Here is a 27,747-nt window from a genome sequence, read left to right on the forward strand (position 1 = left end):
CGATCGGGCAGGCAAGCAGAGGTGGTTAGGGATGATCAGGCAGGCAGGCAGAGTGGATAGGGGCAATCAGGCAGGCAGGCAAAGGCAGTTAGGGACAATCAGGCAGGTGAGTGGTTAGGGGAGATTAGGCAGGCAGAGTAGTTGGGGCAATCAGGCAGGCAGGCAGAGGTGGTTAGGGGCGATCAGGCAGGCGAGTGGTTAGGGGAGATCAGAGAGGCAAGCAAAGGTGGTTAGGGATGATCAGGCAGGCAGGCGAGCAGTTAGGAGCCAGCAGTCCCGGATTGTAAGAGGGATGTTCAACTGTCAGTTTAGGCCCGTTCCACAGGGATTCCTCCGGGATCAGGCCTAAACCAGCAGTTGGACATCCCCCGAAAGGTCCCTGATTGTGAGAGGATACAGGCTGGGCTGAGGGATCCCCCCTCCCATGCATGAATTTCATACACCAGGCCTCTAGTAGAGTAATAAACTGTCAAACATAAAACCATGACACATAATGATGGTTCTTGTAATTGTCCAGCTTAGGTTTCTTTTTTTCCAATCTATATTTTTGCAGGAAGCAATAATAGACTCTTCCTATCTGTCTGAAGTAGGCTTCACTGACAGACACCAGCAAGAAAGATTTTTAAATAATATAAAAGTATAATATGACCTCTAGTGGTCATATGACTCCACACAATGTAATTTCATTGCTAGATATGCATCTCTATAAAGAACCAAAAAGTGCTTTAAAGTCTTTGAAATTAACATCCCTCAGGCATTTAGCTATAATCGTCCCTTTTAAACCATACCTCTAACAAATGAGTAAGTTTTAAAAATATTATGTTTTCTCAATGGAAAGCTTAAAGGTTTAATAAATTATCATTAAAGCTTATTTTAATTTCAGGATGGGGTGAGAAGGGTAGGTGGTAGGTCACAAATAAATTATCCTAAATATCTTAGGACCTACTTACTTTAACAGTTGATCACTGCTCCTTGTGCAGAATGAATATCCACACATTGATATTAATATATATTGCCGAAACCGGTTTGGCTCAGTGGATAGAGCATCGGCCTGCGGACTGAAAGGTCCCAGGTTCGATTCCGGTCAAGGGCATGTACCTGGGTTGCGGGCACATCCCCAGTAGGAGATGTGCAGGAGGCAGCTGATCGATGTTTCTCTTTCATCGATGTTTCTAACTCTCTATCTCTCTCCCTTTCTCTCTGTAAAAAATCAATAAAATATATTTAAAAAAAAAAAATATATATATATATATATTAACTGTAACAGCAATCAGATATCAAGAACACTATACATATCATGTATTATCCTTTGTAATCTTCACAAAATCTGTGAAGAAGATACTATTATCTTCATCTTTATAGATGAGAAATGGCGGTACAGAGAGATTAAGCAACTATGTGAAGTTATGTAGCCATTGAGCAGTGGAACCAGGATTGAACTCACAGAATCTGATTCTAGAGATACCTTTGCTCTTAACACTGTACTGTCCTCATCATCATTAGGTTAAACATTATTTTTTAGATTATTTACTACAATATACGAACAAAACTGGAAATAAAGCAGAATAGCTATTTAAACAGCAAGTAGACCTTCTGAGAAAATTTAAGCTCTAAATAAAGCTCCAAGAGGCCTCATTTCTCACTTGGTCCTGTTTATTCTAACGGTCATACCCAAGTCTAACAACATGTGTTATCTAAATTCCCAATTCTCTATTCACAGTACAGAATAGAGTAGACATGGTTTAGTAAGCAAAGCACTGACAATGGGGTGGGGATAGGAGAAATGACTAATGTTGGTCTGCAAGTGGAAAGAGAAAGACTATAGAAAAGCAAAGAAACCCCAGGATTCAAAAAGAATATGCTGGCTAGAAGCTATTGAGAGTAGGGACAAATGACATAACATCCTTCAAAAAGTACTAAAGTCTTACCCAATTTTGCTTATTGATTATAGGAGTCATCAATAAATGAAAACTTCGTTTGAAAGTCAGACATTTTGGTATCTTAGCCATAAAAATAGTTAAAATCACGGAATTCCAGTTTCATATAGAATAACTGTAGCCACATAAAAATCCTAATCATACCACATACCTCCCACCAAATCTAAGATCAATAAATAAAGCAAATAAAACCAACTATATCACACATCTAAAGTACTAGGAGACAGACATCACCACAAACTTTAATTTACATGTAAGCAGGGAAAGAGACATCAAATGCAGAAGATTAAGCTTCAAGATTTATGCTGCAACTGACAGGTGGCAACTGGGAGGAAAAGAAAAACAGAAGAGAGGACAGTGAGTCACAGATAGTATCACCCCCAGAAGAGAAGTCACACCTTGAGTGGGAAATGCTGAAAACACATCTCACATACAGCAGTTCAGACGGCCAGAAAAACTGGGACTAACTCGGGGATCAATATGAATAATGATTATAATGGAATATAACACAAACAATACAAAAATAATCCATGAATTCATACTGAACTCAAGAAAGGGGCTGGGGCTAGGTCTGGCAGGAAAAGCCTTTCTTTATAAAACAATGCCTGCTAATGTAGAAGAAAAAAAAGGACCCCAAAAATCACTATTTTGTAACCACCAAAGTATGAGCTGACTCAGTAAAGGATCAATGCATGTTAATTTTCAGGTGAAAGCTTGATGGGAAACAATATTCATGAAGTATCAAGGCATGACTCCACAGTTTACTCACAAAGGGAATGTCCTCTTCACTGGGAGAAGTCCGGCACCACCTTCCCCAACTCATCACACTAATAACATCACGGCAAACAGAACAACCAAGAGCTGGGCCTCCTGACATGCTGCTCGCAGTTCACATCACCTATGGAATTCTCTTACCCAGAATGCTTAGCCTGAGTCTAACCATGTGGAAACTATCATTCAAATCAAACTTGTGGGCATTCTATGAAATGACTGGCCTGGACTCCTAAAGCATTAGTGCTATGAAAGACAGAACAGGTCTAGATTACAGATTATATATATGTTGTTGTGAATCCTCACCCAAGGATATTTTTTCATTGATTTTTAGAGAGTGTTAGGGAGGTGAAGAGACAGAGAGAGAGAAACATCGATGTGAGAGAGACACATCAATTGGCTGCCTCCTGCATGTGTCCCGACCAGGGCCAGGGATCAAGCCTGCAACTGAGGTATGTGCCCTTGATCAGAATAAAATCCGGAACCCTTCAGTCTGCCGTCCGACACTCTAGCCACTGAACCAAACCAGCTAGGACCAGATAATATTTTATTGGATCCAAAATTGTTTTAAATGATAAAAAAAGACATTATTGGAAAAGTAGGATAAAACTCAATGTGGAATATTAAAAGTTATTACAGTTACAAATTTCTCGAATGTGTGTATTTATTTTCTATTTATGTAGAAACATCCTTGTTCTTAGGTAAAACGTGTTGACATACTTACGGATAAAGTGCCATAACACATGTAGTATACTTTCAAATGGGTTCAAGAGAAAGAAAAAGACAAAGTAAATACAACAATATGTTAACTGTTAGTTAACATAAGTTAGGATATATGTGTGTTCATTGTACTATTCTTTCCAACTTTTCTGTAGGTCTGAAGTCTTTCAAAATGAAAAGTTCAGGAAAAAATAACTAATATTTCAAAAATGTTGGTACTTAAGAGTTACCATCAAGTTAACTAGAAAATGTAGAGTACATGATTGCTAAATAACATGATAAATATAGTACATTTCTATTTATAGTCTCCTCAGTAAAATTAATAAGCATCTTTCTATTACATGTACTTTAAGTAGGCACCACAACTGATAGCTAATAGGCCACAAATCACATTGTTTTTTCATTTTTCCTTTGAAGACTATATGCACCCTCCATCTCACCAGCACTCCCTATAATCTTCCACTAAGCCCACTTACCCTTCATGGCATACCTGGCCTCTGGTGGCATTTGAATTTGCAACTCACAATTTAAACTACACCTATACTTTTTAGATGCTAATTCTTCCCATGTGACACTGTGTACCAAATGCTACTAGTTGCTTAATCAATATCTACTCATTTCTTCTTCAGTACTAATAGTACTCCAATTTATTCGGGTAACAATGTGCCCAGAATTCTTTGTAGTGACGGATGGACAACAAAAATAGTTCTAGCAAAGGCTATAAGAGGGATTGTGCTTTAACCACATTTTCTAGCTTCTGAATCTTCTGCTTTGATACCTAGGACATTACTGACAAGGAAAGAACTACCCCTCCCAGGGTTATGGGATTCTTAGAGATAATAAAGGAATGACTCGCCCGTAAGTGCACATTTCATATGCAAACTAACCAATCCAAAACCTTACCCCCAATCCCCTGGCTTTACCTGGCTCTTACACTGCCCTAATCAGCACAGGGCTAGGCATCAGACAACTAAGGGCAGCCCCAAGGGACCTCAGCTCAATAAAATTATTCAAACCAGTCCATCCTAAACCTGCTTCCTTGCCTTGCCCATTCATTCAGGAGAAAGCCACAATAAAGGCTTTCCCCTCCAGTTTCTCTAGCTCTCTCCACCTTCTGCCTTCCACTGACCTAGGGTTCCCTGGTATGGCCCTTCACGGTGTGCCCTTCTTTGCCTTGGGAACTGTGAGTAATAAATTGTCTTTTCAATGGCAACCATCTCCTGTTCAGTTGGCCTCACCATACCTGATTAAAACCATAAAATCTATATTTTAAAACAAAGTAGAGCTTCTGGAAAGATTGTCTTCCCAATAAAAAGGACCTGGCTCAACTGGCATGCACCTTTTGCCCTCTGCCTTTCTTTCTTCCTGCTTAAATCTGACTCCTCAAAGTACAGCAGCCACCTACGACTACAGACATGAAAACCATATGCAAAGGCTGAGCAAGGAGCACAGAAGAGCCCATTCCTGGAGTAGCTGCACCAGCCCTGATGGACTGCCCCTGTGATTCTCTATTACAGAAGAAAAACCTATTTGATTAAGCTGTCATCTACACTTTTGTGTTACCTACCGCCAAGAGCAATTATGACTAATACCCATTACTTTAGCAACTGTTATGTTGATACTAGGCATCTAATAACAAATTCATTTATGCTCAGCCATTTAGAGAAAGAATATTAAGAAACAGAAAAGCTAACTAAACTGAGTACTCCAGAACAAGAACTTTATTATTAAAAGAATTGGGTATCATGTGGCAGGAACTCAGAACAGAAACCCTGATGGATACCCAGGCTGAAGGCTAATGCTGAAGTCACTCCTCTCCTCCATGAGCAGCACTAAAGTGACAGCAGTTTTCTTCAGGTACTATAAAAATATCTCTTACTAAAATTCTTCACGCTGTTTCTTGACTGGGGGCATGGCTCTCTGTTTTTATATAACCTCTGAATTGATACAAAGTGGTTCCCTTATCTTTGATTTTCTGGTTTTGAATTAAACGTTTCATGCATTATGATCCAAAGTTTGTGCCAGAAGAAAAGAGAGAGACATAAAGACATAAAGGAACTGTTTGTGACTTGTTTGCCACATATTCATTTTTGGCATTTATTGGAGTCAAACAATTTTCTTATGCTACCAGGAGAAATGCTTAGATGTTTTGAATCAAGGTCTCTAGCCTATTTGTTTATTATTTCCAAAATCCTAAAAATAAACCCAAATAAAGTAAAAGCAGAATAGCTACTGGGCCCTGAAATAGATAGAATAGAATGGTACCACTCATTTCATTTTTGCCTTTATGTATTTACAGAAAAACCAACACCAGTTAATTTTTCTTAAGATATTTTCCCAGAGAAATTTCTGAATATCATAGACAAATATAACTCAATAATTCAATGTTCTCATTTAGCATGCTTTCTATAAATGTAAGAACAGAAAAGAGGTAAAATTTGTTTGTTTGTGTGTTGTTGTTTTTCCAGTATAAATTACATAGCCCACTAAGGCCTAAGAGAATAAAAATTTCCTTGTACAGTACTTTATAATTTTCAGTGTTTTCACATAAGATTATCTAGTTTGCTCTATCAACAATTAATAAAAAAAAAAACACCAATTCAAACTTTCATGGTAGAGAAAATAGAAAACCACCTGAGATCTGAATTTGTGTTATGGGAAAATACACAAACTCAAAGAAGCACAAGATCTATTTTAGGCATGATTTGCATAAAATTCCTCAAACTGTGTGTGTGTGTGTGTGTGTGTGTGTGTGTGTTTGCATGTGTAAAGTCAATAAAATCCAAAATTAAGACCTGAATTGAACAGGCTGGCTACTATAAAGCAGTCTTCAAGCCATAAAGTTTTCTTATCTAGAGAGCGACCCAGTATCGGGTCCAGCATACACTCCAAAGCTCAATCACCAACACTGAGACTCAATCATAACTTTACATTAGTTTATCTTATTCCTCATAAGAGCAAAAGTTAATTGACATAAGATGCTTATTATTTCACTTGGAATTTACCCAAGTCCAATTTCTGATATTAAGAAAAGACAACTTTGGCCTGATCGGTGTGGCTCAGTGGTTGAGTATCCACCTATGAACCAGGAGGTCCTGGTTCGATTCCCAGTCAGGGAACATGCAGGTTGCAGGCACAATCCCCAATAGGGGGCATGCAGGAGGCGCCAATAACTGATGTTCCTATCTCTTTATCCCTCTCCCTTCTTCTCCCTCTCCCTTCCTCTCTGAAATCAATGGAAATATATATTATAAAAAAAAAAAAGGACAACTTCGAGAAAATATACTTGATTTTGGCCGTAAGTTCTCTAGGCAGACTCCAATTTACAAATAAGCTGACAAAGGGTATTAGTATACTGGAGGTGAAGTAGTTTTTTGAAATTTGTGAATATACTTTTCCATAAGAATAGCAGGGTAAATGGTAAGGTTATCAGGCTATCTCACAAATACCTACTTAATCCACAATGCTGATGAAATGTGGATCATGTAGATTTTAAAAATAAAATCCAATACTTTCTGATCTCCTAATTCAAGGTTGCTGAATTGTTAGCCAATATGATGGACCTGTGCTGACTTGCTGCTGTTGAAATTTCAACTCACCTAACCTATTCGGCTTGCAATGCAGCTTGCAGAGTGAATGCTATACAAGTGTGAGAACATCATCTTCATCAGCAATATATTATGACAGAGACAACATAGTGAGTAAATGCATAAGAAAAGCTTAGGAGGACAAAACTGCATTTAAATCCTCATTTGAGACTTTAGTAAATTAAAGTTTCTTAATTGTTACTTATTTAGTTCAGTTCAGCAGACCTTTCTTAAAGACCTATTCTGTGCCAAGCATCCTTCAGAGTGTGTCTAGAAGTGGTGTTGAACTGCGGTTTCATAACAGAATCATCTTCAAAGCTTAAAAAACACATAGATATCCAGAAACCACCTACAGAATCAAGTTACCAGAGAAAGGAGCTCATACAGAAATATGAAGGCATATGAAAAAAAGGCAGATGGTAATTTTTATATACATAAGAAAAGTAATTCACTACACACCTACCAGAAGGCCCAAAGCCAAAGCACTGACAATACCAAACTCTGATGAAGATTTGGGACAGGAACTCTCATTCATCGCTGGTAGAAATGCAAAATGGTACAGTCACTTGGGAAGACAGTTGGCCGTTTCTTACAAAACTAAATACATTCTTACCATACAATCCTGTGCATAGATGTTTAAAACAGCCTTCGTCATAACTGTCAAACTTGGAAGTAACCAAGATGTCCTTCAGTAGGTAAATGGATAAACTAAAGATATCCAGACAATGGAATATTACTCATCATTAAAAAGCCATGAAAAGCTATGGAACCTTAAGTACATATTACTAAGTAAAAGAAGCCAATCTGAAAAGTCCACATATGCATACTGCATGATTCCAATGATAGGATATTCTGCAAAAGGTAAACTATAGAGACGGAACAGTTCAGTAGTTGCCAGGGGCTGGAGGGAAAGGAAGGATGAATAGACAGAGCACAGAGAATTCTCCAGACAGTGAAACTATTCTGTGTGGTACTACAATGGTGGATACATGTCATTACACATTTGTCAAAACCCATAGAATGTACACAAAGACTGAACTCCACTGTAAACTATGGACTTTGGGCGATAATGACATGTCAATATAAGTTTATAGAACATACCACTGTCGTACAGGATGTTGATAGTGGGGGAGGCTGCAGATGGGGGTGGGGGGCAGAGGTAGATGGGACTCTGTACTTTCAACTCAATTCTGCCTAAAACTGCTAACTAACAAGTGCTATAAAAATATTGTCTGTAAGAAGTTCAATGGGACCATTGTTGTAATGATTATCCCACAAGTCTAGTCAGCACTTATCTGATTATCCAATATGCCTACACTTTTAAACCTTAGAGGCTGAAATGGTACATTCTTTTAGTCTGAAAGGGACCTTCCCTCCCTACCACCCACTCTCCACCGACCAAAATTCTACCTATTCTAACACTTCATAATCACTGACATATTGAGGAAGTCTTCCTTCCTTCCTGTTCACTCACTCAGGTTGCCTGACTGGCTCCAGTCCCACTTGAGGTTGTGACTTATTTAGTTACTTCCTTCTATGTCTCTCATACCTATTAAACTTTATGTTTCTTGAGAGTAAAGATTTGTGTCTCTTTTATCCCTCCCATCTGACTCTAGTATATATTCATCAACTATTTTCTGAGGTTACTAAAATATTAGTCAACTAAATAGGAAGAATGTTAAGACCACGAATGTTGCTCCTTTAGCTTTAACAATGGGTAGCACTGTTTCTTTGTTAAAATGCACTTCCAAAAGCAAACTCTATATCCTTTTTACCCTAAAGTACAAATAGACTCTTTTTTGAGGACTGGAAGAGTGAGGGGTTGAGACACAGAACAGGAAGGACAAGATCATGTGCCAGACATGTATTGGGCTCAATAATTAAGGAAGGAAGGAGCGAAACCTAGCAGCTAGGAATGCTTGGCACACACCCTTGGGATAAACCTTGTTGGACAAGGTTAGGACTAGCATTCCGAGAGAGCCAGTGAGATTCTGCACACGCAGGAACAGTACAGAGTTGCCAGAATGAGGAGCAGTTACTTTGCAGAAACTTTGTGGGACACTTACAGCATTCTTACAAGTGGTAAACTGATGCCACTTGAAGAGTCCACACTAAAGTCCATGACTCCCCCACCCCCAACTGGGGACCTCTTCTCTTTTTCATTAAAGCAATAGATTCAATTACTGTAGGGAATCTCACTAGATAGATATCTGGTGCTGTCCTATTTCCCTGGAGGAAAATAGATCAAAAAGGAATGTCATCTAATTCCTGCTGTCAAAACAGAATAAGAAAATTTTGAAATCAAAAACAGTAGTTTTAGCCCTGACCGGTTTGGTTCAGTGGATAGAGCATCGGCCTTCGGACTGAAGGGTCCCAGGTTCGATTTGGTCAAAGGCATGTGCCTTGGTTGCGGGAACATCCCCAGTAGGGGGCGTGCAGAAGGCAGCTGATGGATGTTTCTCTCTCATTGATGTTTCTCTCTATCCCTTTCCCTTCCTCTCTGTAAAAAAATCAATAAAATATATATTTTTAAAAAACAACAACAGTAGTTTTGCCCAGCTGGCATAGCTCAGTGGTTAAGCGTCAACCTATGAACTATGAGGTCATGGTTCGATTCCTGGTCAGGGCACATGCCCAGGTTGTGAGCTCGATCCTCAGTGCGAGGCATGCAGGAGGCAGCCGATCAATGATTCTCTCTCATCACTGACGTTTCTATTTCTCGCTCCTTCTCCTGTCTTCTCTGAAACCAATCTATACTAATAAAAGGGTAATATCCCAGTTAGACCGGGAGACCAGACGTCCTTTCGGACAAAGCCATGGTGGCGGGGCTGAGGCAGAGGCAGTTAGGGGAGATCAGGTCAGCTGGGGGGGAAGGAGGGGGCAGTGGGGGCAAGCAGGACGGCAGGGGGGGGCAGTTGGGGGTGAGCAGGCTGGTGGCGGGGGGGGGGGCAGTTGGGGGCGAGCAGGTTGGCCAGGGGGGAGTTGGGGGTGATCAGGCCAGCGGGGGGGGGGGGCAATTAGGGGTGATCAGACTGGAACGGAGGGCAGTTGGGGGCGATCAGGCCAGGAGACAGAGTGGTAGGGGCAATCAGGCAGGCAGGCAGGTGAACGGTTAGGAGCCAGCGGTCCCAGATTGCGGGTGGGATGTCCGACTGCTGGTTTAGAAACGATCCCACAGGGATCGGGAGTCGGACATCCCCCAAGGGGTCCCAGATTGGAAAGGGTGCAGGCCGGGTGAAGGGACACCCCCCACCACCCGCAAAAATATCGTGCACTGGACCACCAGTAAAAATATTTTTTAACTGATGAACAAAAGTAGATCAAAAGACTAGAAACATGGAACAGACCATTAAACCTCAGAGGGAAGGGTGGAGGGGGGTGGGGTGGCAAGTAAGTGATCAACCAAAGGACTTGTATGCATGCAAGCATAACCAATGGACACAGGCACGGGGACCGAGGGGGGGCATGTGTTGGGGGGTAGGAGCCTCCAGGGAAAGGTAAATAGTGGGAAAAGGAGACATATGTAATACTTTCAACAATAAAGAATTTAAATTAAAAACTAATAAATAAGCCAGTAGTTTTCATTTAAGAGTATTAAGCTGTACAAACATTTGAAGGAACTGCCTGGGAGGTTTGTCCTCTACCGCCCCTTTTCTCTCTTCTTTCTTCCCTATTTCTATCTCTCCCTCTATCTTTTTCTCTCTCCCTCTTCCTCTATCAATGTTATTTAAACATTTAAGTAATTACTTGCCAGGTAAAAAAAAAATAAACAACAGGTGAATTTCAACTTTCTTACTTAATCTTACTAAACACACACACACACTCCTTTAGGACTGACTTCCTTCTCACTTTTCCTGCTTGGAGAAGGGGTCTAGGGCTAATACCAAGGGTTCCATTTAGACACTGGAGGTTAACCAGGATAACAGTCCACACCCATTACTCCCTGGCATTACCCCACGGGCACAGGTTTGTCTCCACCGTCCAAGAGAAAACTAGAGGGCATCAACCCATGTCTCATATTTGGATGCCCCACAGTGCTAGAGTCTACAAAATGTGTTGCACAAAGTGGGCACTAAAAAAGAAATGTTGACGATTAAGAAAACATGCAAGTACTCGCAGTTAGAAGGAGAGCTACAAAATTTCAGAATGCAACAGACCACTTTTCTAATTCTTAAACATCCCAGAGAGGGTGGAAATTAAACAGCTTAGTGCCACTTTGTGTCCAAAACCTTACCTGTGGCCTTTAAATAACCGATCTACAACTCAATTTTCTCATCTGAACAATAAGGATAAAAAGAGCACTAACTCCCATGGTTTTGAAAGTATTAAAGAACTCGGTATGCCTGCAACACTACACACCCCATAAGGGTTAGCTACTGAAAGACTATTCCGATAAAAGTGAGGCCATCAGTCACACAAAAGAGGCCAAAAACGTAAAAGAAATTATTCTAGAAAAGATAAATTCAGGGGTTGGCAAACTTTTTTTCTATAAAGAGCCAGAAACTAGTGTAAATATTGTGGTTTGTCAAGTCAAGAGACAATATCCACAGCCCTTGGAGCAATTATTCCCCTGAAAGGCTAACTAACAGGTTCTTTGTTTACATTTTCCACTTTAAAACTTAAAGTTCTTAGGACGCGGGCCCATTCCAAAACAGGCTGGATTTGGACCCAGGGCCACAGTTTTCCGACCACCGGATGAGATGATAATGATAATTCAAGTCGGTGCTTTTTAAAGGCAACATAAGGGAAACGTGTGTGAGTGAATTCAAGTTGAGTGAAAAACGTGCTGCCCCCAAACTTAAAATCCCGACATGGCCGGCGTGGTGGGGAACAGGTTCAGGAGGGGAAAGGGCCGCAGAAGCGAGCGAGATCGTTCGCTGCACGGCTCTCGGGTTCGGCCGAGCCCTCGCACACTTACTCCCAGCAGCGGCCCGCGGCCGATCACCGTCTCCCCGGGCGCCAGGGCCACCCGGGGGCCGCCGTCCCGCGGCTGCAGCTCAAAGCCCCCGGACATGGCAGCGAGGATCAGGCCCCTCCGCCAGGAGACGGTCCCCGCAGCCGTTTCCGCCTTCCAAGGACAGGCGCGGAGCCTGGACAGGCCCCTCCGTCCCCCGGGAAAACACAGGGGGGGAGCTGGAATTGGCCGGGGTGTGTCAAGTTCTCCCGCAGCTGGGGCCCAAGTGACGCGTCTCGAGTCCCGCCTCTCCACTTGGACCAGTGACGCAAGTGAGGATTTCCCCCTTTGCCAGCACGCCAACTACAGTTTAAAACCCCGGCTGAGCCCGTCCCCTTCCCTTCCCACCGCCCATCTGGCTGGGAGGACGCCGGACCTTGTAGTCCGTAGAGCCGTCCTTCTCCTGCCTGGCCCAGCGGAGGCGCCCTAGTAAAACTACCGATCCCAAAAGGCAATGCGCGCTCCTCTCTACGCCAACGCGAAATCAGTCAGCGCGCGCTCCTCTCCATGGCAACGCGAAATCAGAGTCAGCGCGCGCTCCTCTCCATGCCAACGCGAAATCAAAGTCATTGGCTCGCTCCTCTTCGCGCCAATGCAAAATCAAAATCAGCGCGCGCTCCTCTCCATGCCAAGGCCAAATTGGCGCGCTCCTCTTTGAGCAAATGCGAAATCAGAGTGGGCGGTGCGCTCCTCTTTGCGCCAACGCGAAATCAGAGTCGGCAAGGCGGGGCTAGAGTGGGCGGGGCCAGGGGGCTCGGGGGCATGGGATTCAGTGGCCAGAGGACTTAAATTGCCAGAGAAGCCGGCACCTTCCAGCGGGTAAGTTCATTCCTTCCCTTCCTGCCCGCGTCCAGCCGTCCAGCCGTCCAGCCGTCCAGCCGGCTGTCTCGGCGCCGGGTCCCTGAGCCAGGGTTGCCTCCGCTCAACGCCGCAGAGCTGAAGTGACAGCCGGTGCTCAGAGTTGTTATTGTCATCTGTGTTCTTTGAGCTGTCAGCTGCAGCCTGCGTGGGGCACGCAAAAAGGGGGGCTCAGAGGGGACGCGGGGTCACTTCTTCCGACTTGCGGGATCTGGACAGGGTGGGGCTCCCCGAGAGCCGGGAGGCGCCCGCGGCCAGGTCTGTCCTGCCTCCGGATCCATCTCTGTCCGAGTGACACCTGAAAGGGGGCGAGCCCTTCCCTAACTCCAGAGGTAATTCGACAGTTTGGTTCGTAAAGAAAAGGCAGAAAGAGGATAGTTTTCTAGGCATCCAGGCAAAACTGGACTCGTAAGAAAGATGTCTAGTGGGATTTTAGAACCCTCACCAAGGTACCCCCCCACTGTTAAATTCAAAAGCCTTCTTCTGTCTTTTGTGGAGTAACTAATGAGAAGGCGCATTTTATTCCCCAGTGAGATCCTGGAAGTAGTAACAAGTAGCAATGTTCTCCTAATATGAGATTCTTTTCAAGAATATGGTGGTTTGGCTTTGGTTTGTTTTGATGATGAGACGGGAAGGTGCATCACAAAAACTTGGGGAAGACTCATAAAACTTGTTTTTACCTCTTTGGTTTTTTACTTCCCCAAAGCCTCAAGAGAAAGTCCTCTGTTGCATGAATACAGGCACTAAAATTCTGACCACCAGTTACTTTGGATCATATACAACCAAATAAACGGGAGCAGCTGTGGCCTTGGTAAATCCAGAAACTTGTAGGTCAGTAGCTCATCTAGAAAGGGAAATTGTCATGAGCTAAGTTAAAAGAAGTATTTAGCTGTATTTCAAACCCCTCCTCTAACACCATCACTCTCTACTATAGAAGGAAGTGCAAAATGAAATAAACCAATTTTAAGTAAGTATAAGCTGTCTTTATATGCAAAAAATAGCTGCATGCTTTCAACTGATTTTGGAAGCCTACACCATACACCTCAGGGAAATTCGCTGAAACTGAACTTTTTTTTCAGTTAGGAAAAAAAAAAACCTTTATTCATTATTTCAACTTATAATTACTTGTATACAAAACACGTTCAATATAGTAACTGGTGATAGAAGTAAAGGTACAAGATTAGTTTTCTGTTTGCTTGTTTTTAACATTTTATTGAATTTATTGGGGTGACATTGATCAATAAAATTATATAGGTTTGGGGGGTACAATTCTACAATTCTATAATATATCATCTGTATATTGTATTGTGTGTTCACCACCCCAATTGTTAGTTAACTGCTGTACTTAGCTGAATTATAAACATTGTTTATAGTGGTTAGTCACTGTTGCTTGATAGCCTCAGTGACTATTATCCTTGCTTCATAATTAATTGTGCAAGCAGGATAACTTCAAGAGACCATTTCTAAAATACTCATCATGAAATTGAATATTAAAGTCTTTGTGTCATTGTAACCCTCTTATTCATTTTGGATAGTATTTGTGTCAAATGTGAGTACCTGCCCATTAGGCACAAGTTGGTAAACAATTATTATCCTATCTAATAAAAGAGAAACATGGTAATTAGCATACGACCGCTACCCTTCCCATTGGCTAATCAGGGTGATATGCAAATTAACTACCAGCCAAGATGGCGGCTAATTTGCATACTGAAGGCAGGGTAGGACAGCATAAGCCACCATCCAGGCCCTGTTTGCCATGGGGGCTGCTGGGGGCTGGGGCCAAGGCAAGTGGTGCTGATCACTGCACCCTAGCCCTCCCCGGCCACTGGAGGGGTGGGGGCTGGGGCCAAGGCAAGCGGTGCCAATCGCTTGGCCTGCCTACCAGAGACAGGGGGCCCACTCCTTGTGCCATCTGCGGGCCGGGGCTGGGGCGAAGGCAAGCGGGGCGGTGCAGTTGGACTAGCCTGAGCCCAAGCCCGCCCACCGGAGACCCATCCCAATGCCATCTGGGGGCGGGCGGGGGCTGGGGCAAGGCAAGCAGTGCCCATTGCCTCGCCAGAGCCCTTGCCCACCCACCAGAGACACATCCCAATGCTCCTAGGCTGGGACGAAGGCAAGCGGTGCGGATTGCCTCGCCCAGCCCAAGCCCACCCAACGGAGACACGGAGACACGTCCCAATGCCAGTGGGCTGGGTCGAAGGCAAGAGATGCGGATCAACTCGCCCAGGCCCAAGCCTGCCCACCGGAAACCCATCCCAATGCGATCTGGGGGCAGGCAGGTGCTGGGGCAAGGCAAGCGGTGCAGATACCTCGCCCGAACCCTCGCCTGCCCACCGGAAACACATCCCAATGCAATCTGGGGGGGGGGGGAGGGGGGGGCTGGGGCAAGGCAAGCAGTGCCCATTGCCTCGCCAGAGCCCTCGCCCGCCCACCAGAGACACGTGCCAATGCGTGTGGGCTGGGGCGAAGGCAAGCAATGCGGATCGCCTAGCGGGAGCCCTCAGCTGCCCACTGGAGACCCAACCTAATGCGATCTGGGGGCGGGCGGGGGCTGGGGCAAATGCAAGCGGTGCCCATTGCCTCGCAGGAGCCCTGCCTGCCCACTGGAGACATGTCCCAATGCGATCCGGGGGCGGGCGGGGGCCGGGGCAATGCAATCTGTGCAGATGCCTCGCCAGAGCCCTCGCCTGCCCACCGGAGACATGTCCCAATGCGATCCGGGGTCGGTCGGGGACTGGGGTGAATGCAACTGGTGCAGATGCATCGCTGGAGCCCAAACCCGCCCACCGAGACACGTCCCAAAGAGATCTGGGGGCGGGCGGGGGCTGGGGCAAGGCAAGCGGTGCCCATTGCCTCCAGAGCCCTTGCCCGCCCACCAGAGACACGTCCCAATGCCCCGGGGGTGGGGCGAAGGCAAGCAGTGCAGATTGCCTCGCCGGAGCCCTCGCCCGCCCACCGGAGACACGGGGCCCACTCTGAGAGAGAGAGAGAGAGAGAGAGAGAGAGAGAGAGAGAGAGAGAGAGAGAGAGAGAGGCAGAGGCGGAATTTTGCATCCTGCATCCCTCCCTGATTGAACACTGTGATTCCAAGCCAGCAAGGGCTGCCTTCAGGACGGTGCTCCACGTCCCTCACCCCCACCCCAGGCCCGAGAGCCCAGTGCTGGGTAGGGGCACCCAGGGGTTAGGGAATGCAGCACGAGGGGCTGGCACAACGTGGGGGTGAGCTGTGTTTACACCGCCAAGTTCCCCACTTCTACCCTGGCCGGGCATGCATCCTCCTTCCCCTCAGAGGCCCAGCTCCTGCCTACATGCTTGCTGGGCAGGCCCAACTGCACTGGGGAGTGAGCCATGGTGATCAGGATGGCCACTTCCTGGGATGGGACACCACGGCGATTCATGAGGGCGATGAGGCCCGTGGGGCATGTGCAGGGGGTGGCCGGCCAAGCCGAGACTGGCTTCAGTGGGGCCAGTGGGAGCCCGTTGAGGCCACCCTAACCCCCACAGGTCTCAGGTGGATGGTGGCCCAGTGGAGAGCGGTTTCTCCATGCATGGTGCCCAGGGATGGCTGTGAGCTGCTGCAACCCCGCCCCACGCTTCAGGGTGGGGGAGAAGGCTCGCAGCCACCAGCACCCTAGGCTGCACCTCCTGTGCCTCAGCCTGCCACATTGGCAGGGTCCAGAGCAGGTGAGCTGCTCCCTTCCCCCAGTGGTAGAACAGGGAGGAGAGTGCTCGGTGCAGGGAGGGGACCTCAGCTGGGATCCTCCTGGTGTGGGGAAGGGGCCCGGCCTGGGCCCAGTGGGGAGTTTAAGAAGTCTGGCTAAGCAGGCACTGGTTCATACCAACTCTTACTCTGCCATCTTCCTCCAGCTCTTCAAGCTAGCCCCCCTGCCCCACCTGTCTGGGGCAATGGGCTCTGGGTGACCTCCCTGAGCTCAGACTGTGGACCCAGAGACCTCAAGGAAGAGTGCAGGGGCCGGTGCAGAACTACCAGGGCAGAGTGTCTCGGTGAAGTTTGCAATTGACCCATGGAGGAAGCCCCAGAGGGGAAAGGCCAGGAGGCATGAATTGCCAGCGCTTTAGCCACTTGAAAGCAGCTCCACTTGGAATGTGAGGCGGTTATATGTTCAGCTGAGAAGTGAGAGGGCTGAACTCAACCACCGCTGGGCTCCTGTCAGTCCGAGGCCCAAGCGTCCACCATGACAAGGAAAGAACAGAGTGAGGGGCCCGGAGGAAGGGAGGACAATTGAAGAAAACAATGTCTAGACTTTCCCCAGTCCTCTCCTTCTTTCTTCTGCCTACAAGAGCCCCAGGCCCAGCCACAGTTCTGTTTCCACCTTTCAGTACCCTATTCTCCAACCACAGAGGAAAGAAATAAGGAAGGAGTCTGTGCTGCCTTCAGAAAGTATCTATATGCCTGATCGGCCAGTTGCCTTCCACAGAGGGAGGCCAGACTGTGGCTTAGGCTCACTCCCCACAGGGACATCAGTAGGACATCCTGTGAGGGCTCCCAGACTGTTAGAGGGGGCAGGATGGGCTGAGGGATGCCCCCCGAGTGCACAAATTTTTGTGCACCGGGCCACTAGTCCTATCTAATAAAAGAGAAACATGGTAATTAGCATATGACCGCTACCCTTCCCATTGGCTAATCAGCGAGATATGCAAATTAAGTGCCAGCCAAGATGGCGGCTGGCAACCAGGCAACTTGAAACTAACATGAGGCTTGCTTGCTTCAGTGACGGAGGACTCCAACGTTCCCTGCCTGCCTTGCCGGCCTCTGAGCTTGCAGTTTAAGAAACATTGTAACAAATATAGAAGCTAAAAAAAAACCCAGAAACCTGCTTTCAGCAAGCCAGGATCTCAGAGCTAGAGTTATACATTGTTTTTATTATAGAACCGAAACAAACCAGAAACCAGCTTTCAGCAGCTGAGGCCTCAGAGCTGGAGCCTCAGAGCTAAAGCTGGCCCAGAATAAAAAAAAAAAAGAAAAAGAAAAAAAGGAGCAGTTGGGAGCTTCTGTAACCCGCCAGCCTGAAAACAGCCCTCAGCCCCTCACCCAGACTGGCCAGGCACCCCAGTAGGGACCCCCACCCTGAAGGGTGTGTGACCAGCTGCAAACAGCCATCAGCCCCTCACCCAGGCTGGCCAGGCACCCCAGTGGGGACCCCCACCCTGATCCAGGACACCAGGGCAAACCAGCCGGCCCCCACACGTGCACCAGGCCTCTATCCTATATAGTAAAAGGGTAATATGCCTCCCAGCACCGGGATCAGCGGAGCTGCGAGGCCTCCCGGCACCGGGATCAGCGTGACAGGGGGCAGCGCCCAAACCCCCTGATCGCTCTGCGGCTCTGTGTGTGACAGGGGGTGGGGCCACAACCTCCCTATCGGCCCTGCTCTGTTCGTGACAGGGGAAAGCGCCCCAACCCCCTGATCAGCCCTGCTCTGTGCCTGATAGGGGGGAGCTCCCCAACCCCCTGGTCGCCCTGCGGCTCTGTGTGTGACAGGGTGCGGCGCCCCAACCTCCTGATCGGCCCTGGTCTTTGTGTGACAGGATGCAGCGCCCCAACCCCACCCCCCCTCCCCACGGGCCCTGCTCTGTGTGTGACAGGGTAGAGCCATACCTCCCCATCAGCCCTGCCCTGAGTGTGAGAGTGGCGGCACCCCAACCCCCTGATCGGCCCTGCTCTGTGGGTGATAGAGGGCGGTGCCCCAACCCCCTGATCGGCCCTACTCTTTGAGTGACAGGGGGGAGCTCCTCAACCCCCTGATTGGCCCTGCTCTGTGCATGACAGGGGGTGGCGCCACAACCTCCCCATCGACCCTGCCTTGAGTGTGACAGGGGGCGGTGTCCCAACCCCCCAATCAGCCCTACCCTGAGCGTGACTGAGGGTGGCATCACAACCTCCTGATCCGCCCTGCTCTGTGCATGACGGGGCGGCACCCCAACTCCCCAATCGGCCCTGCTCTGAGCCTGACCAGGGGCTGCACCTAGGGATTGGGCCTGCCTCTGCCTCCTGGGAGCAGGCCTAAGCCAGCAGGTCGTTATCTCCCGAGGGGTCCCAGACTGCGAGAGGGCACAGGCCTGGCTGAGGAACCCCCCCCCCCCCGCCCCCGAGTGCACAAATTTTTGTGCACCGGGCCTCTAGTATAAACTATAAATGTCCATCAGTTTTATGATGAGGTTGCAAATTGTAGGTGAAGACCTTAATGACAAGGCATCAGTTCTCACAGACAGTGAGTATTCAGGAGCTTAATAGAATTGATTCCCAGATATTTTAAAAGGTATTTTCAATAAGTAGTTGGAATGTGTTCTCATAATAGGCATTTCTACTAAACTCAATAAATCATAATCGGGAGAACCAAGATGGCGGCATAGGTTAACGCCGGAGTTTGCTGCTTTGAACAACTACTTCAAAAGTGAAACCAAAAAATGGAAGGGACATCACCCAGAACCACAGGAACGCTGGCTGAGTGGAAGTCCTACAACTAGGAGGAAAGAGAAACGCATACGGACACTCAGAGGAGGTGCAGTGCTGAAGTCAAATTCTGAGGTGCGGAGTGCGCGGAGCGGGCTGGCGGCGGAGGGCGCGGTTGTTGTTTTCAATCGGGAGGGAGTCGCAGACTCTGAGCACCAGATCCGGGCGAGTCTTTAGGGACCCAGACTCAAACGGGAGAAGCGGGACTGTCTGGCTTCGGTCAGAGCCAGTGCAGCTTTCTCTCCGAGCTTTGCAGCGGGTGCTGGGACTCAGAGAGGCAGAGCCCCTGGGGACAGGACTGAGAGCCGCCATAACTGCTCTCTCCGGCCCACCCTGTTGATCCTGTGCGACCCACCCCGCCCAAGCCCTGCACAGAGGCATTTGCCGGATAGCCTCAGGCAAAGGCTAGATTAGCACCTCCCTAGAGGACAGAAGTTCTCTCACTGCTGACACTCATAGCTGACTCTCATAGCCACTTGGCCTGGAGGTCAAACCCTCCCTGGAATTAGCTACAACAATCAAGATTTATCTATAAGACTGCGAACAAAGACCACTAGGGGGTGCACCAAGGAAGCATAACAAAATGCGGAGACAAAGAAACAGGACAAAATTGTCAATGGAAGAAACAGAGTTCAGAACCACACTTTTAAGGTCTCTCAAGAACTGTTTAGAAGCTGCCGATAAACTTAATGAGATCTACACGAAAACTAATAAGACCCTCGATCTTATATTGGGGAACCAACTAGAAATTAAGCACACACGGACTGAAATAACGAATACTATACAGACGCCCGACAGCAGACCAGAGGAGCGCAAGAATCAAGTCAATGATTTGAAATGCGAGGAAGCAAAAAACATCCAACCGGAAAAGCAAAATGAAAAAAGAATCCAAAAATGCGAGGATAGTGTAAGGAGCCTCTGGGACAGCTTCAAGCGTACCAACATCAGAATTATAGGGGTGCCAGAAGATGAGAGAGAGCAAGATATTGAAAACCTATTTGAAGAAATAATGACAGAAAACTTCCCCCACCTGGTGAAAGAAATGGACTTACAGGTGCAAGAAGCGCGGAGAACCCCAAACAAAAGGAATCCAAAGAGGACCACACCAAGACACATCATAATTAAAATGCCAAGAGCAAAAGATAAAGAGAGAATCTTAAAAACAGCAAGAGAAAGAAACTCAGTTACCTACAAGGGAATACCCATACGACTGTCAGCTGATTTCTCAACAGAAACTTTGCAGGCCAGAAGGAAGTGGCAAGAAATATTCAAAGTGATGAATACCAAGAACCTACAACCAAGATTACTTTATCCAGCAAAGCTATCATTCAGAATTGAAGGTCAGATAAAGAGCTTCACAGATAAGGAAAAGCTAAAGGAGTTCATCACCACCAAACCAGGATTATATGAAATGCTGAAAGGTATCCTTTAAGAAGAGGAAGAGGAAGAAAAAGGTAAAGATACAAATTATGAACAACAAATATGCATCTATCAACAAGTGAATCTAAGAATCAAGTGAATAAATAATCTGATGATCAGAATGAACTGTTGATTATAATAGAATCAGGGACATAGAAAGGGAATGGACTGACTATTCCTGGGGGGGAAAGGGGTGTGGGAGATGTGGGAAGAGACTGGACAAAAATCGTGCACCTATGGATGAGGACAGTGGGTGGGGAGTGAGGGCGGAGGGTGGGGCGGGAACTGGGAGGAGGGGAGTTATGGGGGGGAAAAAAAAGGAACAAATGTAATAATCTGAACAATAAAGATTTAATTAAAAAATAAATAAATAAATAAATAAATCATAATCTGTGAATAATTGCTTCTTTTTTTTTAAGACCCTGTGTTTTGGGAGCAAGCAGAAAGACAGCTGTTTACTAACAAACCCATTTACTAACAATATTAAAAAGAAGAAAAGTAACGGTTGTTGAGTGTCTCCAACATGCAATTCAGAAGTGAGGCTAGATGATTCACATGTATCCCTGTTAATCCTAGCAAGAACATACACGTGAGGAGCATTATTGGCCCCATTTTACAGATTGAAAAGCTCAAGTCAAGAAAGTTAAAGTTTTTAAAATAATTCCTAAAAAGTTATCTGGCTCAAAGTGGGACCCATAGTCTGATCTGAAGAGACTAACTTTAAACTCTGCCTTTTAGGTTACCTGTGAAGATTACATAAAACATCAAGCTAAGCAGAATAACTCCAAAAGGACCATAATTCAAGAGTTTCTGATATAGAATTGAACTCTGTGAATACTGAGGGGGGGAAATGAATCAAAATAACTTTTTTAAGTTGCTGCCTGAAGAAGTTACTTCACAAATTTTCAGTCAGCTGGACATTCAGAGTTTGTGCAGGGCTTCAATGACATGCAGGAGCTGGAATGACACAATAAGAAACAATGACCACTTATGGAAACCTCATTGCTTGGCTATACAAGCTGTGTGCAAACGAGAAGTAGATGATGATTGAAAAACCGGTTATTCCCGGAGGGTAAGTTTAATTATTGTGGTCTGCAGTGTTATTAACAACTAGAGGCCCGATACATGAAAATTCATGCACTGGAGCATTGAAAATTCATGCATCGCCCAGCCTACCCCCCTCACAGTCCGGGAGCCCTCAGGGGCGGAAAGCAACCTGGGGATCAGGAGAAGGCAACGCCCATCACACCTCTACTACTGCCATTGGCAACAGCGCAAGCCTCAGCCCGCCCTGGTTACCTGAGCATCAGGTGGCCCTGGGCAGCCACCATCTGAGGCTTGCCTATGACTCAGGATGGCCCTGGGCGGCTGGGGGTCTGCGGGGACTGGGCGCCACCATCTTGTGGCTGTGGGCACCACCATCTTTGAGGGCAGGAAGTCAGTTAGCATATTCCCTCCTTATTGCCTGTGGGCATGCCATCTTTGCAACAGTGTGAGGGTCAATTAGCATATTCCCTCTTTATTAGGTAGGATATTGAAGTAGGTGTGAACCAAACTCTACTTTCTGCTTGGAGGAGGTAAGATTTCTATAGAGAATGACGTACAGAGTGTGTTGACTTTTGAACTTAAAGTTGAATTATTATTCTTTTCCTGCAAACCACACTTTCTCCCATCCATCCTTCAACATTTTTTCAATCTTAAATTTGGGCATTTTCCTCTGTTAACCAGAAGGAAAGTGACTACTTCTTTTAACTTCACATTATCCAATACCCCAGCAAACTCCATTGTTCACACTGTGTATATACACATATACATGTATATCTATACACACACACACACACAAATTTAGTAGTATATGTGTATATCAGTGTAAAAACTTAATCTTATATTCAGCCCTGTCAATCAGCTTTTCTGGTTTAAAACAAACTCAACTCACCAGGCAGCAACCTACTACCTTCTGTGATGATGCTGATTTACCTTTCAGGACACACTACTGAGGAATTACCAGAAGAGTCAAGTAAAACATTCTTGGCTAAGTGGCAGATTCAGAAACATAGATTTGTCTACTCTCCTGTCAGAAACAACCATGTGCCCAATGGATGCGGAAACCTGGGGGGAAATTTTAGAAGCAGAACTGAATAGATCAGAGATTAAAAATGACGGCAGAGTAAGTGGATGCTACACACCCAGGAACAAACTGGAATGATCCTATATAAGAAAAGAGAAACATGTAAATTGACCATCCCTCTGGTACACTCACCAGACAATCAGGAGTGGGTATGCAAATTAAGCTGATAAAGATGGTGGTTTAATTTGCATATGCAGGTGTCAAGCGCCCTGGGAAGCGAGGTCGACTGCGCCAAACCATGCCTATGGGCTCCCGGGACCTTTGCAGGCCCCGGGAGGCAAGGCCACTGCGCCCAGCCACGCCCCCGGGCTCCGGGGACCTTCGCTGCCCCAGGAGACAGAAGTAACAATGGTAATTAAATACGATCGTAACAGTGACCCAAGTAGATATAATTCTTCCTGTGTAACCAAGGTTGCTGTCATATTCAGAAACGAACATGGAGAACCTCCTTTTGAAAGGGACTTGCTCATTCATTGTAAACCAGATCCCAATAATCCAAATGCCACTAAAATGAAACAAATCAGTATCCTGTTTCCTATATTAAATGCAATGACATATTCTTTTTCCACATGGTGGAAAGGCTGTGGAACAGATATTGCATAAGACTCAGAGACAACAGTGTAATCGACAACAGTACTAGACAAAATGTAAGGACAGGAGTCACACAAATGCAGTATTTTGGATTTCATCTCTCTGTGTGGGACATGTTCAATCCTATTTTAAATGCAGGAAAATTAACAGTTTATGGTGGATTCATATTCAAAAATGGAGGCCAATCGGATAAATTTCATCAAAGCAAACCAATCTAAGTTGAGAGTTGAAAAATATAGTGGTTTGATGGATTATCTCAAATCTAGACCTGAAAATGACAATGTGCCGATTGGTAAAATGATAATACTTTCATCATCTTTTAAGGGTAGTCTAAAATAAAGGGTAGTCTCAGAAATATGCAGTAGCGATATCAAGATGCTATGGCAATTGTGACGAAGTATGGCAAGGCTGATTTATTCATAGCATGGCATGCAATCCCAAATGGGCAGATATTGCAAACAATTTACAACGCTTGCAAAAAGTTGAAAATAGACCTGACTTGGTAGCCAGAGTTTTTAATATTAAACTGAATGATCTTTTAAATGATGTCTGTAAATTCCACTTATTTGGCAAAGTAATAGCTAAAATTCATATCATTGAATTTCAGCAATGTGGACTGCCTCACGCTCAGATATTATTGATATTAGATAGTGAGTCCAAATTATGTTCCTCTAATTAATTCCCTTTCAATGTGCACGAATTTCGTGCTCTGGGCCACTAGTTACTAAAATAAAAGAACATCTTGAATAATCAACTGCAGACTAGCTGGAGAGAACCCTGATAACCAAGGACGAAAGTGAAGACTGCATAGAGAGTGATAGGAAGGGCAGAGGTGCAAAAGGGCTAGACAGGCTCCCACAGACACCAGCTGAAGAGATATTTCATCTGTGGGGTTGCCACTGAGAACTCTGGGGTCTAATCCCCAAGCTGGGCCCCCCAGCAGAGAGCACCAGAGCAGAGAAAGGTGTTCACATAACATCTGGCTGTGAAAAGCAGCAGGGTTGCTGTCTGCACCCTCTTAAAGGGCCAACTCACAAAATTCCATGTGTAGCCACTTACCTTGTGCTCCAGCAGAGGGAAGGCAGAGTGTACTGGAGCTGTGTGAGCAGAAGTCAGGGTTGGGGGCTCTAGGGTTAGAGCTCAGAAGGCAGACACCTCAGTTTCCTGTGCTGAGTCATTCCCTCATGCTGCAGAGGACTTCTTTCTCATGCAGACAATTAAAATCCAGGGATCTTGCCTGGGGGGTAGGGGGGAGAAAGACAGTAGATCCACCATATTGGAAAACACCTTGCCCCAAGGTGTGGAGTTTCTGAGACCCATTAAGAGGCTGAGAATAACAATTAGCCTCCAGGCAGAAGCAATTGCCCCCAGCCTAGTACATTGGTGGAAATGCAGACTGGTGCAGCCATTATGGAAAACACTATGGAGTTTCCTCAAAAAATTAAATATGGAATTGCCATTTGACCCAGTGATCCCACTTCTATGAATATATCCTAAGAACACTAAAATACCAATCAAAAAGAAAGTATGCACCCCTTGGGTCTTGGGTTTGATTCCAGTAAAGGGCACATGCCTGGGTTGCAGGCTCGATCTCCAGTGGGGGGTGTTCAGGTGGTAGCTGATCAATCATTCTCTCTCATCATTGATGTTTCTATCTTTCTCTCTCTCTCCCTTCCCTCTGAAATCAATAAAAATATATTTAAAATTGTGTTCATAGCAGCACAATTTACAATAGCTAAGATCTGGAAACAGCCCAAGTGCCCATTAGTAGGTGAGTGGCTAAAAGGCCATGGTACATTTACACCATGGAGTACTGTACAGCAGTAAAAAAGAAGAACCTCTTACCCTTGAGACAGCAAGGATGGTCCTGGAGAATATCATGCTAAGTGAAATAAGTCAGTGAGAGAAATACAAGTATCACATGATCTCATTCATATGTGGAACCTAAGTAACAAAATAAACTGATGCCCTAGCTGGTTTGGCTCAGTGGATAGAGCGTTGGCCTGTGGACTGAAGGGTTTTGTGTGGGGAGCAGCTACAGTGTTTTGGATAGGTTCAAGCCTTGGACTGATGAGAGGACACAGTCCTCTCATTGTCATATGCAAGTCCAGCTTGGTGGGCAGTGCCCTCCCAGCACAATTATAGCCAACAGCTATAGTTGTAAGCTTGAACCTATGGTCTGAACATGTGTCCCCATGTGCCTGAGTAATATGGGCTTGATAGAGTTCAGGTGCATGTAGTTGAGTAGGATTGAAACCCACGAGAGATACAGCCAGTTAGCCTGGAGGTCAAATCCCCCCCAGTGTTACCTACAACAATCAAGGCTTAACTACGAGACAACGCACAAACACCACTAGGGGGTGCACCAAGAAAGCATAAAAAATGTGGAGACAAAGAAACAGGACAGAAATGGAGGAAGGCAAAATGCTGGATATAGAGCTCAAAACCACACTTTTAAGGTCTCTCAAGAACTGTCTAGAAGCCGCTGATAAATTTAGTAAGGCCATCAAAAAGACTGGTGAGACCACCAATAAACTTAGTAAGGCCCTTGAAAAGACTGGTGAGACCGCCGATAATATAGTGAGCTCCTCAAGATGTTGTGATAAAGGACCAACTAGAAATTAAGCATACACTGACTGAAATAAAGAATATTATACAGACTCCCAAAAGCAGACCAGAGGAGCGCAAGAATCAAGTTAAAGATTTGAAATGCGAAGAAGCAAAAAAACACCCAACTAGAAAAGCAAAATGAAAAAAGAATCCAAAAATACGAAGATAGTGTAAGGAGCCTCTGGGACAGCTTCAAGCGTGCCAACATCTGAATTATAGGGGTGCCAGAAGATGAGAGAGAGCAAGATATTGAAAACCTATTTGAATAAATAATGACAGAAAACTTCCCTTACCTGGTGAAAGAAATAGACTTACAAGTCCAGGAAGCACAGAGAACCCCAAACAAAAGGAATCCAAAGAGGACCACACCAAGACACATCATCATTAAAATGCCAAGAGCGAAAGACAAAGAGAGAATCTTAAAAGCAGCAAGAGAAAGACAGTCAGTTACCTACAAGGGAGTACCCATACGACTGTCAGCTGATTTCTCAACAGAAACTTTGCAGGCCAGAAGGGAATGGCAAGAAATATTCAAAGTGATGAATACCAAGAACCTACAACCAAGATTACTTTATCCAGCAAAGCTATCATTCAGAACGGAAGGTCAGATAAAGAGCTTCACAGATAAGGAAAAGCTAAAGGAGTTCATCACCACCAAACCAGTATTATATGAAATGCTGAAAGGTATCCTTTAAGAAGAGGAGGAAGAAGAAAAAGGTAAAGATACAAATTATGAACAACAAATATGCATCTATCAACAAGTGAATCTAAAAATCAAGTGAATAAATAATCTGATGAACAGAAAGAAAAAAAAAACACCCACAAGAATGTTGTAAACATCTTGATCAGGCCCTTACTTTGCCTCGTGGCATCTGCTATAAAATAAAGACACGGCTTGTGGGCATTGGCGCTGTCTCTCCATCAGTGGAGCAGCATCCCATCCAGACCCAGCTGATTCTCTTGTCTGTCTTTTCCCCATCCTTCACCACCCCCTCTCAGGGTCACTGAACCAGGCTGAGCTGGCATGGCACATAAGGTGCCCTGGGGCTGAGTATGCCATGGCCGTGCAGGCTCGCCACAGTCTTGGGTTTGATTCTAGTCAGGGCACATGCCTGGGTTGCAGGCTCAGTAGGGCGGGGGGTGGGGGGGAGGGGAGCTGGGTGTGTGTGCAGGTGGCAGCTGATCAATAATTCTCTCTCATCATTGATGTTTCTATCTTTTTCTCCCCTTCCCTCTGAAATCAATAAAAATATATTTAAAATTATGTTCATAGTAGCACAATTTACAATAGCTAAGATCTGGAAACAGCCCAAATGCCCATCAGCAGATAAGTGGATAAAAGTTATGGTACATTTATAGCATGGAATTCTATGCTGTAATAAAAAAAAGAATATCTTACCCTTTGAGATAGCATGGAGGGACCTGGGGAGTATCATGCTAAGTGAAATAAGTCAGTCAGAGAAAGACAAGTATCACATGATCTCACTCATATGTGGAGTCTAAGTAACAAAATAAACTAATGAACTGAGTGGATCCAGTGACATGGCAGCATGCAACAGAGTGCGGAATCACAGAGGGAAGGCAAGGGAGGTTGGATGAGTGGGAAGTAATCAACCAAAGACCTTGTATGCATATATGCATAACCCATGGACACAGACAATAGGGTGGTGAAGGTCTGGAGTGGGGTGCAGGGGTGA

At 45.6% G+C, this 27,747-nt stretch overlaps 1 protein-coding gene and 1 pseudogene across 2 annotated transcripts in view; one reads left to right on the forward strand and one right to left on the reverse strand.

The window, feature by feature from the left end:
* APLF (aprataxin and PNKP like factor) overlaps positions 1-12,252 on the reverse strand; it is a 64,507-nt gene extending 52,255 nt beyond the window's left edge. Inside the window, exon 1 of one of the 2 annotated variants that reach the window (XM_059659586.1) lies at positions 11,934-12,249. In XM_059659586.1, coding sequence (XP_059515569.1) covers positions 11,934-12,029 — 96 coding nt within the window. In that variant the 5' untranslated portion in view covers positions 12,030-12,249. Of the gene's footprint in view, positions 1-11,933 lie in introns of both variants that reach the window. The other variant, XM_059659584.1, reaches the window with a different exon arrangement.
* A 2,782-nt stretch (positions 12,253-15,034) lies between these two features.
* Positions 15,035-23,168, forward strand: LOC132213965 (F-box only protein 48-like; annotated as a pseudogene).
* Positions 23,169-27,747: the final 4,579 nt, after the last annotated feature.

Source organism: Myotis daubentonii, chromosome 12 (assembly GCF_963259705.1).
Source record: "Myotis daubentonii chromosome 12, mMyoDau2.1, whole genome shotgun sequence".
Lineage (NCBI taxonomy): Eukaryota > Metazoa > Chordata > Mammalia > Chiroptera > Vespertilionidae > Myotis > Myotis daubentonii.